At 34.4% G+C, this 13,575-nt stretch overlaps 1 protein-coding gene across 1 annotated transcript; it reads right to left on the bottom strand.

Annotated features, from left to right (window-relative positions):
* Positions 1–544: 544 nt before the first annotated feature.
* Positions 545–1,642, bottom strand: LOC110805505 (uncharacterized). The gene has a single exon (XM_022011115.1). It carries the CDS (start codon positions 1,640–1,642, stop codon positions 545–547), a length of 1,098 nt encoding a protein of 365 aa, XP_021866807.1.
* Between the last annotated feature and the right edge of the window lie 11,933 nt (positions 1,643–13,575).

Here is a 13,575-nt window from a genome sequence, read left to right as displayed (position 1 = left end):
AAGATTTTTTGAAAAAGGTGTTGACTTTGGGAAGAGCTGAGTCAGCAAAATCTAGGAGTTGAAGTACAACATTTTTGATGCCATGGTGCATTATATTGGTGCATGCCAAATATTGTTGGCCGTTCTACATGGAGTCTACTACTAGTGTTAGATTAGTCAATCTCTCCCCGTATATAAAAGACAAAGTTATTTGGTCAAGGCGTATACGTTTATACAATATATATGTAGTCTCGGTATTTTATTTTATTTTAATAGGTAAGAAGAACAGATCCTAACTGAACCAGCACCTACCACAGGTTATTCAGTCCAGTTCTGCAGGTCATCGCTTGAGCCACTTCCAAGCATTTCGCAGTTGATGGGGCTCGAATTTGTGACCTCCAAGTCACAAGGTGAGTTCTCCACCAACTCCACCAACTTATGTTGGTTATGTAGTCTCAGTATTTGAACACCGTTTCTTCATTTAGCGGTGTATTGGTGTACATCATATGGTTGAACTTGGGTTAATATTGTTTTTTTTTTTTTGACATGAGCTCAAAGTTACGAACTACAAACAACTAAAAGAAAACGGAAAATTACTAAAAGACAAAAGATAGGTTGAAGCCGCTTTCGCTAAATCATGCGCATCTTGAACTCGGTCTCGATCCACCTTATTGATGCAACACCAGTTAAAGGTCTTGCCAGTCCTCCGAATTTCAGCAAGCGTCCAAATGAGTTGAATGTCCATAGTAGCATCCGAATGTAACAATTCAACCAACCGATGAGAGTCTGAAAGAATTGTAACTCTTCCAATCCCTGCTTGAGATGCCCACCGTAAACTGAGAAGACAAGCCAAAACCTCTGTCTGAAGAGCAGATTCTGATGTTCCTGCTTGAGCTCCCCCTAAAATTCTATCATTCGGAATATGTTGGTTCTCAAGAAACCAACCCATACCTGCATTTTTTGTGTTCTTGTGCCAGGAACCATCAATCACAATTGTGGAAATCGGACCTTGATCTTCAACTCCAGCTAAAATAACCCTGAAGAAACCCGGTGGGAAAGTAATATTCCCCTCTGGTGGATGCAGATGCCTTACAAAAGGCCTAACCTGTGGTTGTAGTATTCCATGTTGATCCAAGCCAATCTTAATGAAAGCAAAAACAACTGAAACAGTGGTAGCCTCATTTCTAAAAATGCGGTTGTTCCTAGCTAGCCACAAACCCCAAATAGTACTAATGAAGTAAGTACATCTTGGGCTATTCTTTCCATCCTGACGTTGGAATAGTCGGATATAAAACAGAAACCATTCTTTGAAAGACATGGTTTCGTTGAGTTCTGAATGGATACCTAAAGTTCCACTACTCCAAACTTGTTGAGCAATAACACAAAAGCGAAAAAGATGTTGAATATCCTCTTCCGCTGCACCACAAAGGTCACACATCACAGAAAGTTGAATCCCTCTTCGCCCAAGATTAACCTTTGTAGCGATACCATTGTGAAGAAGCTTCCACAAGAACAATTTCCATTTAGGAAGAATGTTCATTGACCACAGAGTCTTGAAAGTTCCGTCACTTGTTTCAACACAAAGTTCATTAACCTCTTCAGCAGGGTTAATATTGTTATTTTCGCACAGATGTGCTATTGATAGATCGATATATAGCATCATACTTTCAATTCGTTTTTTTTTAGGAATCATGCTCGGTTCTTTATGAATGAAGAACTTAAGCCGTAGCTTAATTTGCTTAGTTTTTGTAATGTGAAATTTATTTTGCAAAATTAACCAAATATGATGACATTTTGCCCACCACACAATGACACAAACATATACGGAGTAGTGCATATTTAATTACCATTTGGACAATTACATACTACTTACATTTTAAATTAAATTCTTTGGTTTTAATCATGACAATATGAATAGTGCACAACAACTAACATAGTTGATAAGTATTATAGATTGGTGCTACTTTAGGTTGATAAACCAAACACGTAAACAACTCAATTTTGACCTTACCTTAAACATGGTTAATTACTAATTTAATTCCTTGTCTTTATGTGCTGCATAACATATGAATCATTCATAATAAACCTACAAAGATTTTCTACACTATCAACTACCATCTAATTAAAAAAATAAGTTAATTACATTGTTAAAGGACCAACTCAATCAAAAGCTTAAGCTGATGGTTGAAGCCCCAACATTAGTTTTATACTCTATCAGCATGCCCCCTCACATGAAAGCCCTTTGAGCTTGAAGTGTGGATGCATCATAGGCCTCCACTACAACATATAAGATCAAAGAGGGCGAAAAATATCGCCCTCTTTGATGTAAATATCGCCCTCTTAGGCTAGCAGGGCGATTTTTATATCGCCCTCCCATCGCCCTGTTAGGCTCGTTGTATTAGCTTAGCAGGGCAAGTAATATTTTTCGCCCTCTTTGATTGAAATCAAAGAGGGCAATATGCTTCGCCCTCTTTGATAGAAATCAGAGAGGACGACTTTTTCCCGCCCTCCTTGATTGAAATCAGGGAGGACGACTTTTTTTGCCCTCTTTGATTATTTCAAGGAAGGCATTCTATTTTCGCCCTTACTGATTGGAATCAAGAAGGGCAGTCTATTTCGCCCTCTTTGATTGTATCTAGGGACACCTGTTTTTGCGCCCTCTATTTTGCTTTTTTATTTCTATTTTTTTATAGGCTAGCCAATACAGCAAATAAATTAACCTACATGGGATTCGAACCCACATCTTTGCGCATTTGCACAATGCTCTTCCAGTTGAGCTAATAGGTTAGTGCTACTTATATATTTAGATCTCCGATTCCAAAATGAGGAGATAAACATGCGAGCTAGTTGTCCTTGTTCCGATGACAGAGCTTTAAAGTACTAGTAAATACTATCTTAACCAACTAGATACTGCTATCTAATCCTATATACTTTGTCATCTGAAATCAAAGCTCAAGAGGCGTGTACCTTTTTTAAGTTGATGCATTCATGTACCTTTTTTACAGATATCTCATATAAAATTGCAAGACACGTACAGGTTGTCTGGATTCATTCCTGGTGCCATGTAGAGATTGCCTAGAATCCATTCCTTGTGCTGACCTGAGCTAAAAAAATATTTGCAAAACCAAATTATATTTTACTTCATCGAATAGATCATATCCAAATAAGGCTATTATGCAAAACTGCCACATTTAAAAATAAACATGAAACACTTTGAACAAACACAATGTCCCAAACAACATATAACTATGCTGAAGCTGAAACTGAAACTGAAACTGAAACTAAGCAATAAAATACCAGAACATATGCACATAAAAATGTATCATCGTGAAAGACTTTTAACAGAAATATGTAACTCATCAGATTGCTTGCCACAGCTCAAGAAATTAACCAGGGAAACAGGTAGCTTAATGATATGAAAAAGAAGGATACCTATATGCAGTGGCAAGGTCAGAGGAGAACAAGGTGTATAAAAGACCTGCTTCAGAAAGATCAACAATATAATGAATCTAGAGTGATTAAACACTCTCTGTAGCAGAAAAGAGAAAAAGACCATGTAAGAGAGCAAGCTTACTACCTTAGTGGTGACTTGCCTTTTGGTTCGAACAACAATAACCTAACTCTAACCTCATAATAGTGTAATAGGGAAAGGTAGGGTCAATCCCACTTAAAATTGGCTTTATCAAACTATTTCTAATGAAAGTTAGAAACCCCTGTTTTGAGATTTTATGAACTAGCTAACTTAAGTACTAACTGAAAAATAAAATAGTAAATAAAAGACTAAGAAACAAATAATCAATAGAAATAAAATAAAATAGGGATTGGGAATTATATTTTGGCATTGAAATATTAACTGATCATAATATGCCCTCTAATCATCATCAGTGAGCTTGCGAACAGCACACACAACCAAAACCTTTTCGGTATTAGCCAATTGATGACTGTGAAGGTTTATGAGACCAAAAGGCGAAAAACCCATAACCATGATTACATCATAATGAAAGGTACCTTCACTTGACACTATTGAACAAAAATTCTTGGCAATGCAAATATCCATATAACATCTAAAAACTAACCTAAATTGTGAAAGATATTTTTTTATACCTGCAGAACTTATACGAGAAAGCCAAACATTAATCTACATTTCTACTTTTAGCCATCTAAAAGAAACTAAACAGCAACCATGATTTCAATATAAATGTAAAATGTAAAACTGATAAATTAATTACTATACCCAACAGCACGAAGAGACAGGCGTTAAACTTGTTCAAACTCAGCAATGTATTACTAGTTTGTCTGCGGACAAGAATCTCACCTCTGTCAACAGCCGTATTTGGTGAACATGGTCCTTGCCAGGAAACAAAGGTCTTATGTTCATGAGCTCCATGAATATGCAGCCCACAGACCACAAGGACAAACTAACAATATCATTATTATATAATCATATTCATACATAATACGAAGTACAACTTTTCTGCCTATTAGCCAGTTACCAATTTATCACATCTCATGCATAAGCTCCACAATAATATAAGAACCACATACATAGACTTAAACGGAATAGGCAACATACAAGGACGAATAAACATTCAAAAGTCCAACTGTATTTGTACATTACAGAGAAAAAAACACTAGGAATCAGAGAAAGAACTACACTATAACTCTAATCTCACATCAAGTAATCAGAGAATATAAAGAAAATCCAAATCAACAACAAAATTACAACATATGAATCAAATTAATATAATAACACAAATAAATTGCAATGATTAAATCACAAACGGCATAGATATAAAATTATAGAAAATAAAAAAATCGAAAAACTTTGAATTATGTCCATTCTGCAAAATTTGAATGTTCAACATCAATTAGCATGAATATGCTGCAGAAATCAAATTCAAAAAGTACGATAGAGGCCTAGTACCTGAAATTGAAGGTTGGTCTGAAAGGAACGAGTAACTCCAACAGAGACCTCAAATTGTAAGATTCCATAGATCCGCAAACCAAAACCCTAAAATTAACCAAAAACAGCAAATTAACAGGGATTTTAGTATTGAGTTTTCAGTAAACTCAACAAATTTTATAGACGAACATATATTGAGTCTAATTAACAAATTGTGGTTCCATAAGAAATCAATAATTCACAAACATCAAAAGAACAGGCAAAACCACAAACATCGCTAATTCAAAATAATACGAATTACAAATCTGCTTCTTATGGTAAACAAATCAATTACAATTTAAATGAAAAATAACATTAATTAAGAAAATAATTCGAATCTTATCACTAAAATACAGTAACATGAGATGATAAATACGGAGTAATGATGAACTAGTAATTCAAATGCCAGCAAAAAAACGCGAAGAAGTTGAGTAAATATGATACCAGACGAACTTCGGATATGAAGCAAATATGTGCGATTGGACCAAATTTCAAGCAAGCTCAACCAAATTTCAAGCGAACTCGATCAAATTTCAGGCGAACTCAACCAAAACGCATAAAATTAGGGTTTATGACCAGAGAAATTGAAGATGGAGAGGGAGAGAGAAAGCTAAACTGAATATTTAAGGGAGAGAAAGAGAAATTGAGAAGAGAAAGCTAAATTGAAGATTTAGGGAGAGAACAAGCTAACTGAATATTGGAGTTTTCATTTTGGGATTCTTAGAAAGAAAATTTGGGTGAAGTTTGGTATTCGGAGTTTGCAGTTTCAAAGGAGTTGGGGATGCTTTTTTTAAAAAAAAAATGATCAAAGAGGGCGAAATGTGAGAAGTCGTCCTGTTTAATGTAAATCAAAGAAGGCAAAGAATACTTTCGCCCTCTTTGTTTTTACCAACCAAGGCAATGTTTGTTTGCCATATTTGATTTGTTCTATTAGGACGATTTAGAAGTTGCCTTTCTTTTTATAAAAAAATCGCCCTGGTTGTTTCTAATTCTTGTAGTGCTCCTCATACCTAGCGCGAAATATTCCACTTTGAAAGGAGGGGTGAATGAGATTTGAACCCGTGACCTTTGCGTCACGTTGGCTCTGATACCATGTTAAATACGGGTCTGGGCCGCACCCGTCATCAAGAGAGAGAGTCCACTTAACAAGACCGTAGGAGGTTCCACCTTAAAACCATATGGCAATAAGGGGAGTAGCCCCTTTGGCCTTATTAAGTGTTTAACTCTTTTCTCTTTTATCAATGTGGGATTCTCACACGTGTTGTTTCTTGGGTCAGATCTTAACACTTCCCCTCACGTGTGAGGTCCCTTTTCAATATGGGTGACATGTGATATTTCATGGGTCAGAGTGTCTTTATCACTCCCCCTCACATGGATCCCGTTCAGTTGGCCCAAAATACAGTACAGTAAGGTCACACCTGTGGGCCTGGATCTGATACCATGTCAAAGGACCAACTCAACCAAAAGCTTAAGTTGATGGTTGAAGCCTCAAGATTAGTTCTATACTCTATCATACATTGCATTAAACTCTGTGTCGGTCAAACCGTTTCGAGTATTTTGGGACTAAGGGAGTATTTCAATAGTAACTAAATAAAAGACTTGTGATATTAGGAAAACTAAATTAAGAAGGATATATACAAAGTATAAATTCATTATCATTTAAATTAATTAAAAAGTTATAATATTACAAAAATAAAATAAATTGTAAAGGAAAAAAATAATATTGATGATTTATATGATGTAGTTACATTTATGGTAATTGAATTATATTTTTATCTTAGTTTCCACAAAAAAGTAATATAATTTTTTAAAAAAAAGAAAAAAAACTATTTTGGCGGGAAAAAAATTGCACCAAGAACCGACGTGTGTCCTTTATAATGTACTACATTTTAGTATAATGTAATAAATATAAAACGAACTATTCCAAATATAGAGATTAAAAACGGAACCTCGTATTAAGGAATGAAAAGATCGATGGAGGGAGTAGGATTATTCTCTACGGATCCGAGTATAATACTAGTATACTACACAATTTTTTGGATGCATAATTTACTAATTTATGGAGTATTGTTATGGATAATGTTGAAGGCCACGTCATTACTTAAGTGAAAGATAATTAGGTAAAGCGTGGTTCAAATACGAATCATAATTTCGGTTGTTAGGTTGAATTGCACTCACTAATTTATATGGTTATAGATTTTGTGTATGTATCATTGCATACAATAGTGGTATACTCAACTTCTCACTGTTAGTTTGTCACCCTACCAAAATAATTAAGTACTAATACTACTCCTTAGCTTGTCTCCTTCATTTTAATAAATGTATTTTTTTTTATAAAAAAAGGGGAAATGACATAGGACAATCCATACCTAATTAAATAAATCCCATTATGAGTGAAGAGTGACTTAAATACTTGCGAGTAAGTAAGCAATGGCGTATAGTATAACCAGGGGATAATCAACTTGCTTTGCAGGCCAGAGTCATGTAAAGTGAGGAGGTATTATAAGAGAATTAACCATCTTTACTAATAGACCAATTCTTTCCTTGTCTTTTAAAAATTAATGAAAACAAACTTTGATGAACATAATACCTCCTAAATACTCGCGAGTTACAATTTTAATTTGTTGCTAAATGTAAATTGTTTATGTGAAAAATTTTGTTGCAGGTAGGGGTGCTTATGAGCTCCCCGAACTCGCGAGCTACTCGAACCCGACTCGGCAAAGCTCGGTCAAAATTCAACTTGAATCAGCTCGACTCGAGCTCGAGATCGACTCGAAAATTTAACGAGTCGAGTCGAGCAACTTGATACTCGACTCGAAAAGCTCGAGAAGCTCGAATAATACATAATATAAACTTTTATAAAAATATAAATGTTTTATTTTATCATTTTTATTCATCATTTTATGTTTTTTTATTCCTTAAAAAAAATATAATTTTTTTTCTTCCTAAAATGGATGAATAAATTATTAAGGACAAAAAAAAAAAAAATCTAAATCGTCCATCTAGATTACACTATTTGGCAGTCAAAATGTCTTCTACCGTTACTCCAACGTTGGTACATAGAGAGAGGAAAGAAGGAAATAAGTATATTCATTTTGTCCCACATGGTTAAATAAGTGAGGGAGGAAAGAAGAAAATGTTATATTAACTTTGTCCCACATTGGTAAATAAGTGAGGGAGGAAAGGGGGAAAGGGTTATAAGTATTACTCTTTGAGTGTGAAAGTGTACAAATCACTTCCATTGGGCTTTCATTTGGGCTAATGGATATATTGATTTGGGGTAATTGCTGACTGTTGTACCCCGGTACAGCCAGCTCTGGCTGTACCCCCCAAAAACGACGCGCTCATATTGTTTGTTCATTCTTGTCGACTTTTTGTTCTTTTTTATTGTACTGTTTGTTCATTCTTATTGTACTGATTGTTCTTTCTTGTTGTACTGTTTGTTCTTTCATGTTGTTTTTTAAATTCATCATCAAATTTTCATAATTGTTGTATTTTTTGTTATTTCTTCTGGAATTTTATGTTCTTTTTTATATTGTTTGTTCTTTCTTGTTTATTTGTTTGTTTATAATAATCATATGGTTAATGTTCATAATTAAATTCTTCATTAATCTTTTATTCTTTCTTTTGGTATTGTTTGTTCTTTCTTGTTGTACTGTTTGTTATTTCTTGTTGTTTTTTAAATTCATTCATCAAACTTATTGTTGTATTGTTTGTTCTTTCATGCTGGCTTTAAAATTCATCATAAAATTGTTCATAATTGTTGTATTGTTTGTTCTTTTTTCTGGAATTTTATGTTCTTTTTTATATTGTTTGTTCTTTTTTGTTGAATTATTTGTTCTTTCTTGTTTATTTGTTTGTTCATAATAATTATTTGCTTTATTGTTTTTTCTTTCTTGTTGTATTGTTTGTTCTTTCATGTTGGCTTTAAAATTCATCATAAATTAAAATTGTTCATAATTGTTGTATTGTTTGTTCTTTTTTCTGAAATTTTATGTTCTTTTTTATATTGTTTGTTCTTTTTTGTTGAATTATTTGTTTGTTCACAATAAATATATGGTTAATGTTCATAATGAAATTGTTCACTTCATTGATCTTTTATGTTTTTACAAGCGCCTATATTGTTTATTTCCAAATAAATAAATAAATGTTCATTTCCAAAATAGTAAATGTTCATTCCAAATAAATAAATAAATATTCTTTTCCGAAATAGTAAATGTTCATTTCCGAAATAGTAAATGCTCATTTTTGTAGTGTATTTCCAAATAAATAAATAAATGTTCATTTCCAAAATAGTAAATGTTCATTCCAAATAAATAAATAAACGTTCATTTTCGAAATAGTAAATGTTCATTTTTGTACCAGTATTTGTTCTTTCTTGTTTTATTGTTTGTTATTTCATGTTGGCTTTAAAATTCATCATAAAATTGTTCATAATTGTTGTTTTGGTTGTTCTTTTTTCTGGAATTTTATGTTCTTTTTTATATTGTTTGTTCTTTTTTGTTGAATTATTTGTTCTTTCTTGTTTATTTGTTTGTTCACAATAAATATATGGTTAATGTTCATAATGAAATTGTTCACTTAATTGGTCTTTTATGTTTTTACAAGCGCCTATATTGTTTATTTCCAAATAAATACATAAATGTTCATATCCAAAATAGTAAATGTTCATTCCAAATAAATAAATAAATGTTCATTTCCGAAATAGTAAATGCTCATTTTTGTAGTTTATTTCCAAATAAATAAATAAATGTTCATTTCCAAAATAGTAAATGTTCATTCCAAATAAATAAATAAATGTTCATTTTCGAAATAGTAAATGTTCATTTTTGTACCAGTATATTAATGTTCATTTTAAACAACACAAAACGACATCGTTTTGGATGGGGGTACAGCCAGCTTTGGCTGTACCCGGGTATAGCCAAAAATTTGCGGATTTGGGGTATAAACTTACTTTTTATAAGATTTGTATTTGATTCAAGTCGAATTTAAGCTCAATTTTGGATTTTCAAGTCAACTTCGAGTCGAGTTTTAGCTCGAGTGCTTGTGTTTTCGAGCCCATTTCGAGTCGAGTTCGAGCTTGAGTTTAGTTTTTGAGCTCGAGTTTGGGTTTTCGAGCTTATTTCGAGTCGAGTTCGAGCTCGGGTTTAGTTTTCGAGTTCGAGTCGAGTTTGAAAATTTTAAGCTCGCGAGTTTTCGAGTCGAGTCGAGTTTGACTATGAGTTTTCAAGTTCGAGTCGAGTTTAGCCAAACTCGAGCTCGACTCGGCTCATTAGCATCCCTAGTTGCAGGGGTTACCAGTTACTGCTAGTCTATGTCAGAGAAGGATACATGTCAATACATTTGCTCGCAATGCGATGCGCAAGAGGACGACAGATATGCAACATTTGTTTCGGTTATGTCCATCAGCGCAGCAAGTGTGGATGCGTAGATTTTTAGCAATCCAGTCCAATTTTAATGAGAACTTTCCCTGCAGGAATTAATTCTCTACTATATTTGGTTTTTCATTAGCTCAGCTGGGAAACAAAGCCAAAGAATTCACTTTTTCATCTGCGCATTATAGACACTTTGACTTACTAGAAATAATATGATTTTTAGAAATGCACCTGGAGATATTGGTAGTGTTTTCAAACATATTCAGGATGGGTTGGAGTAGTTGGTAATTTTAAACAATGTTACAAGGTAGGACCTTCTATCATCAGGAGCTAACACAAATTATCCACCAAGGTTTTGGGTGTCAATATTGGCAAACACCTGGAAGACGACACAAATTTTCATTTACAGATTGACGCGGGGTGCCTGGAGTAAGGATACTCAGCTCGCCGAACGGGTATGGGTTGGTCTCTACAACAATTGCTTCTATTTCAAGACCCGGCCCCCTGAAGGAGGGTGTTCGTGGGGCATGTCCAATTCCGCTGCTCATGCGCTGTAATACCCCGAAATTTTTAAACTCGATTTATTAAAATTAATAATATTTTATTAATGTAATTTCGTTTTAATTATTAGAAATAATTTAAAAATTTCGTTATTTTAAACGTTTTTACGATTTATTTTAAACGATAAATTTATAAACGAAAATTTATTTATTTTTTTCGTTAACGATATATTTTATGAGACTTTGTTTTAATTAAACATTTCTATTTTTAATAATTTCCGAAAATAGAAACAGAATTTCTGAATTTTAGTCAACCATGTGAAATTACGAAAATGCCCTTGGAGCACCAAGATTCCATTTCCCTTCTTCTCTTTGCTCTCCACGTACAAAGCAAGAAATGCAGAAATTTCTTCATTTCTATCCACCCTCAATTCAGTCCACATTCATGCCTTAACCCCCAAGAATTTGAGCTTGTTCTTCACTCTACTTGACTATACAAATCAATCCTAATTCCAATTGAATTTTCAACATTAAAAATCAGAGAAATTCAAACCAATTTTTACCCCCCTTTTTGCTCCTGCTCCGTGCGAACCACCACCACCCTCAGTGGCTGTTTCCACTGAAACCACCACCAATCGCCAGCTCCTCCACCATCTCAACACCATTGCACCACCATCATCCCTCACCTCTCCTGCTCTTCTCCTCCCACGCACACCTCTGCCTCCCTCTTTCTTCGCCTCTGCCGCACCACCCAGCCACGAAACCACCACACCCCGGCTACCGCACCACCTTCTATACTCACCTCCGCCTCACAAGACCCGACGAGCTGCTGCTGCGCCGCCCAGGCTTGACCAGAAACGCCCCTCCCCTGTTTTTTTTTCCCTGTTTTACTCGACCACCCTCTTCCCCTTCCTTTTTGTTCCGCCGCCCCGCAATCACCATCACCGGCGCGCTTTAGCGCCGCCGTACCGCCGTACCGCCCAGGCTTCAGCCACCACCTCTCTTCCCTCCCTCCTCCCTCATCATTCGTTTCCCCGTCCCTCCTTGCTCCCCTGCCTGCGTCCTCCCTAACCAGGAACCAAGTTTCAATTGAAACTTTGGTTTCCAAATTTATTTAAGTTGGCCCAATTTTTATTTGGGCTTTGGGGTAAGTGGCATATGATTTTTATGTACAGATTTTTCCACATAATTACTCATGTTTTTAAATAGATAAAGTTTGATAAATTTAATTATGTAATAATAATAAATTGTTTTTATTTTTAAAAAGAAAAAAAAAATGAATTTAAGTTATTAGCCTTGTCTAATAAAAAAAATATATATATAATTTAAAGTAATATTTCATGGATTTTTTGAAATAAAAATATATACATATTATTTCGAAAATATCGATTTTTTAAAAAAAATTTTGTTTATCAATTAATATTAATTCGACTATTTAATCCTTTGAAAGAATACGGACTTGGAGCTCAGGAAGAACGACCCATCGAACAGGAAGTATAAACTACGGTTGAGGTAACATCTATTGCTAACACCCACAATCCCCTTATAAAATGTGTTTATGTGATTATGAAATATGTTTATAATGATGTGTTTTTATTGGATTGTGGGGTATGAAATGTATTTATGAAGTGTGTTTTATGAATGATGATATTTAAATATGTTTATGAATGATTTTATAAGATGATGTTTATGAGTTATGAATAAGATACGAAACATGATAAATAAAAGTGTAACAGGTTCTGGCAGTTAGTGGGGTTACTATTTCTAGGCCGTGCACGTACCGCCGTACCGCGGGACACCCAACAAGGGAGAGTGCTCCTTGAGGGTTACCGCAAGCTAAAAGAGAAACTATTTAGGTACGGGCATCGCAAGGTGGGAGACGTCCCGCAAGGCCAACTTGTCAGTTACCAAGTAAAAAGAAGGTTTTAAGAAAGATAATGGGAACTATCAAAGTTTCAAGTTATAATGATGTTTTATTGCATTTATGAAAATGTTTTACTATGTTCTATTCTTCCTGATTGCAAAGTAAATAAAATGAATTGAAATGAGTTTACGCTGTTAGGGTAGTATGTTACTGGGCCTCGGCTCACGATGTTGCTTTTGTTTTAGGTACGAAGAAGATCATGGGATGCCTTAGAGTGAGGATGCAACCATCAAATTCACGATCGATGTTTAGTAGAGACAATTATGTCATTAGTAATAAAGGGATGTATTAATTAAACTCTAAGTTTGATCTCATGATTTGAGTTAGATTTTAATACTAATATTAACCAAATGCTAAAAGTATTTATTATTAAAGTTTATTTAGTAATTTAAAAAGGTTATGTCGCCTTGTATTTTCCACGAGGGAAATACGGCAAGTGACGCTCCGACTAAATTAGGGTTTCCGCTGCTAATTAAAGATAATTAACCTAATTAATGGTGTTTAGAAGTCGGGGCGTTACATGCGCGCAAAGGCTTTAGCATGTGTTATTTGGAATGATAAAGGGTTCTTAGTCGCCGAATAGACTCACTTTTTTTTTCACAAATTCTTATGTTCTAATCACGTGTTTACATGGGTAATTAAACAAGTTCAGGACGTACATCAAGAATGGACGATTGAAAAATAAGGCACACTAGTGGAAATTTCGTATTGTGTAACTTAAAAAGTGAATCGCGCTCAAATTCATAGGGCACATGATCGTGCAAGAATCATAATTCAAAATGGGTTCGGCACAACGAACTTTTTCTAGGAAGCCGGGATAGATTTTTTTCTCTGTTCTTTTTAATGTTTTCACTT

Source organism: Spinacia oleracea, chromosome 4 (assembly GCF_020520425.1).
Source record: "Spinacia oleracea cultivar Varoflay chromosome 4, BTI_SOV_V1, whole genome shotgun sequence".
Taxonomy (NCBI): Eukaryota; Viridiplantae; Streptophyta; class Magnoliopsida; order Caryophyllales; family Amaranthaceae; genus Spinacia; species Spinacia oleracea.
Note: the sequence above shows the minus strand (reverse complement) of the source record. Positions and strands in the feature narration are given on the sequence as shown.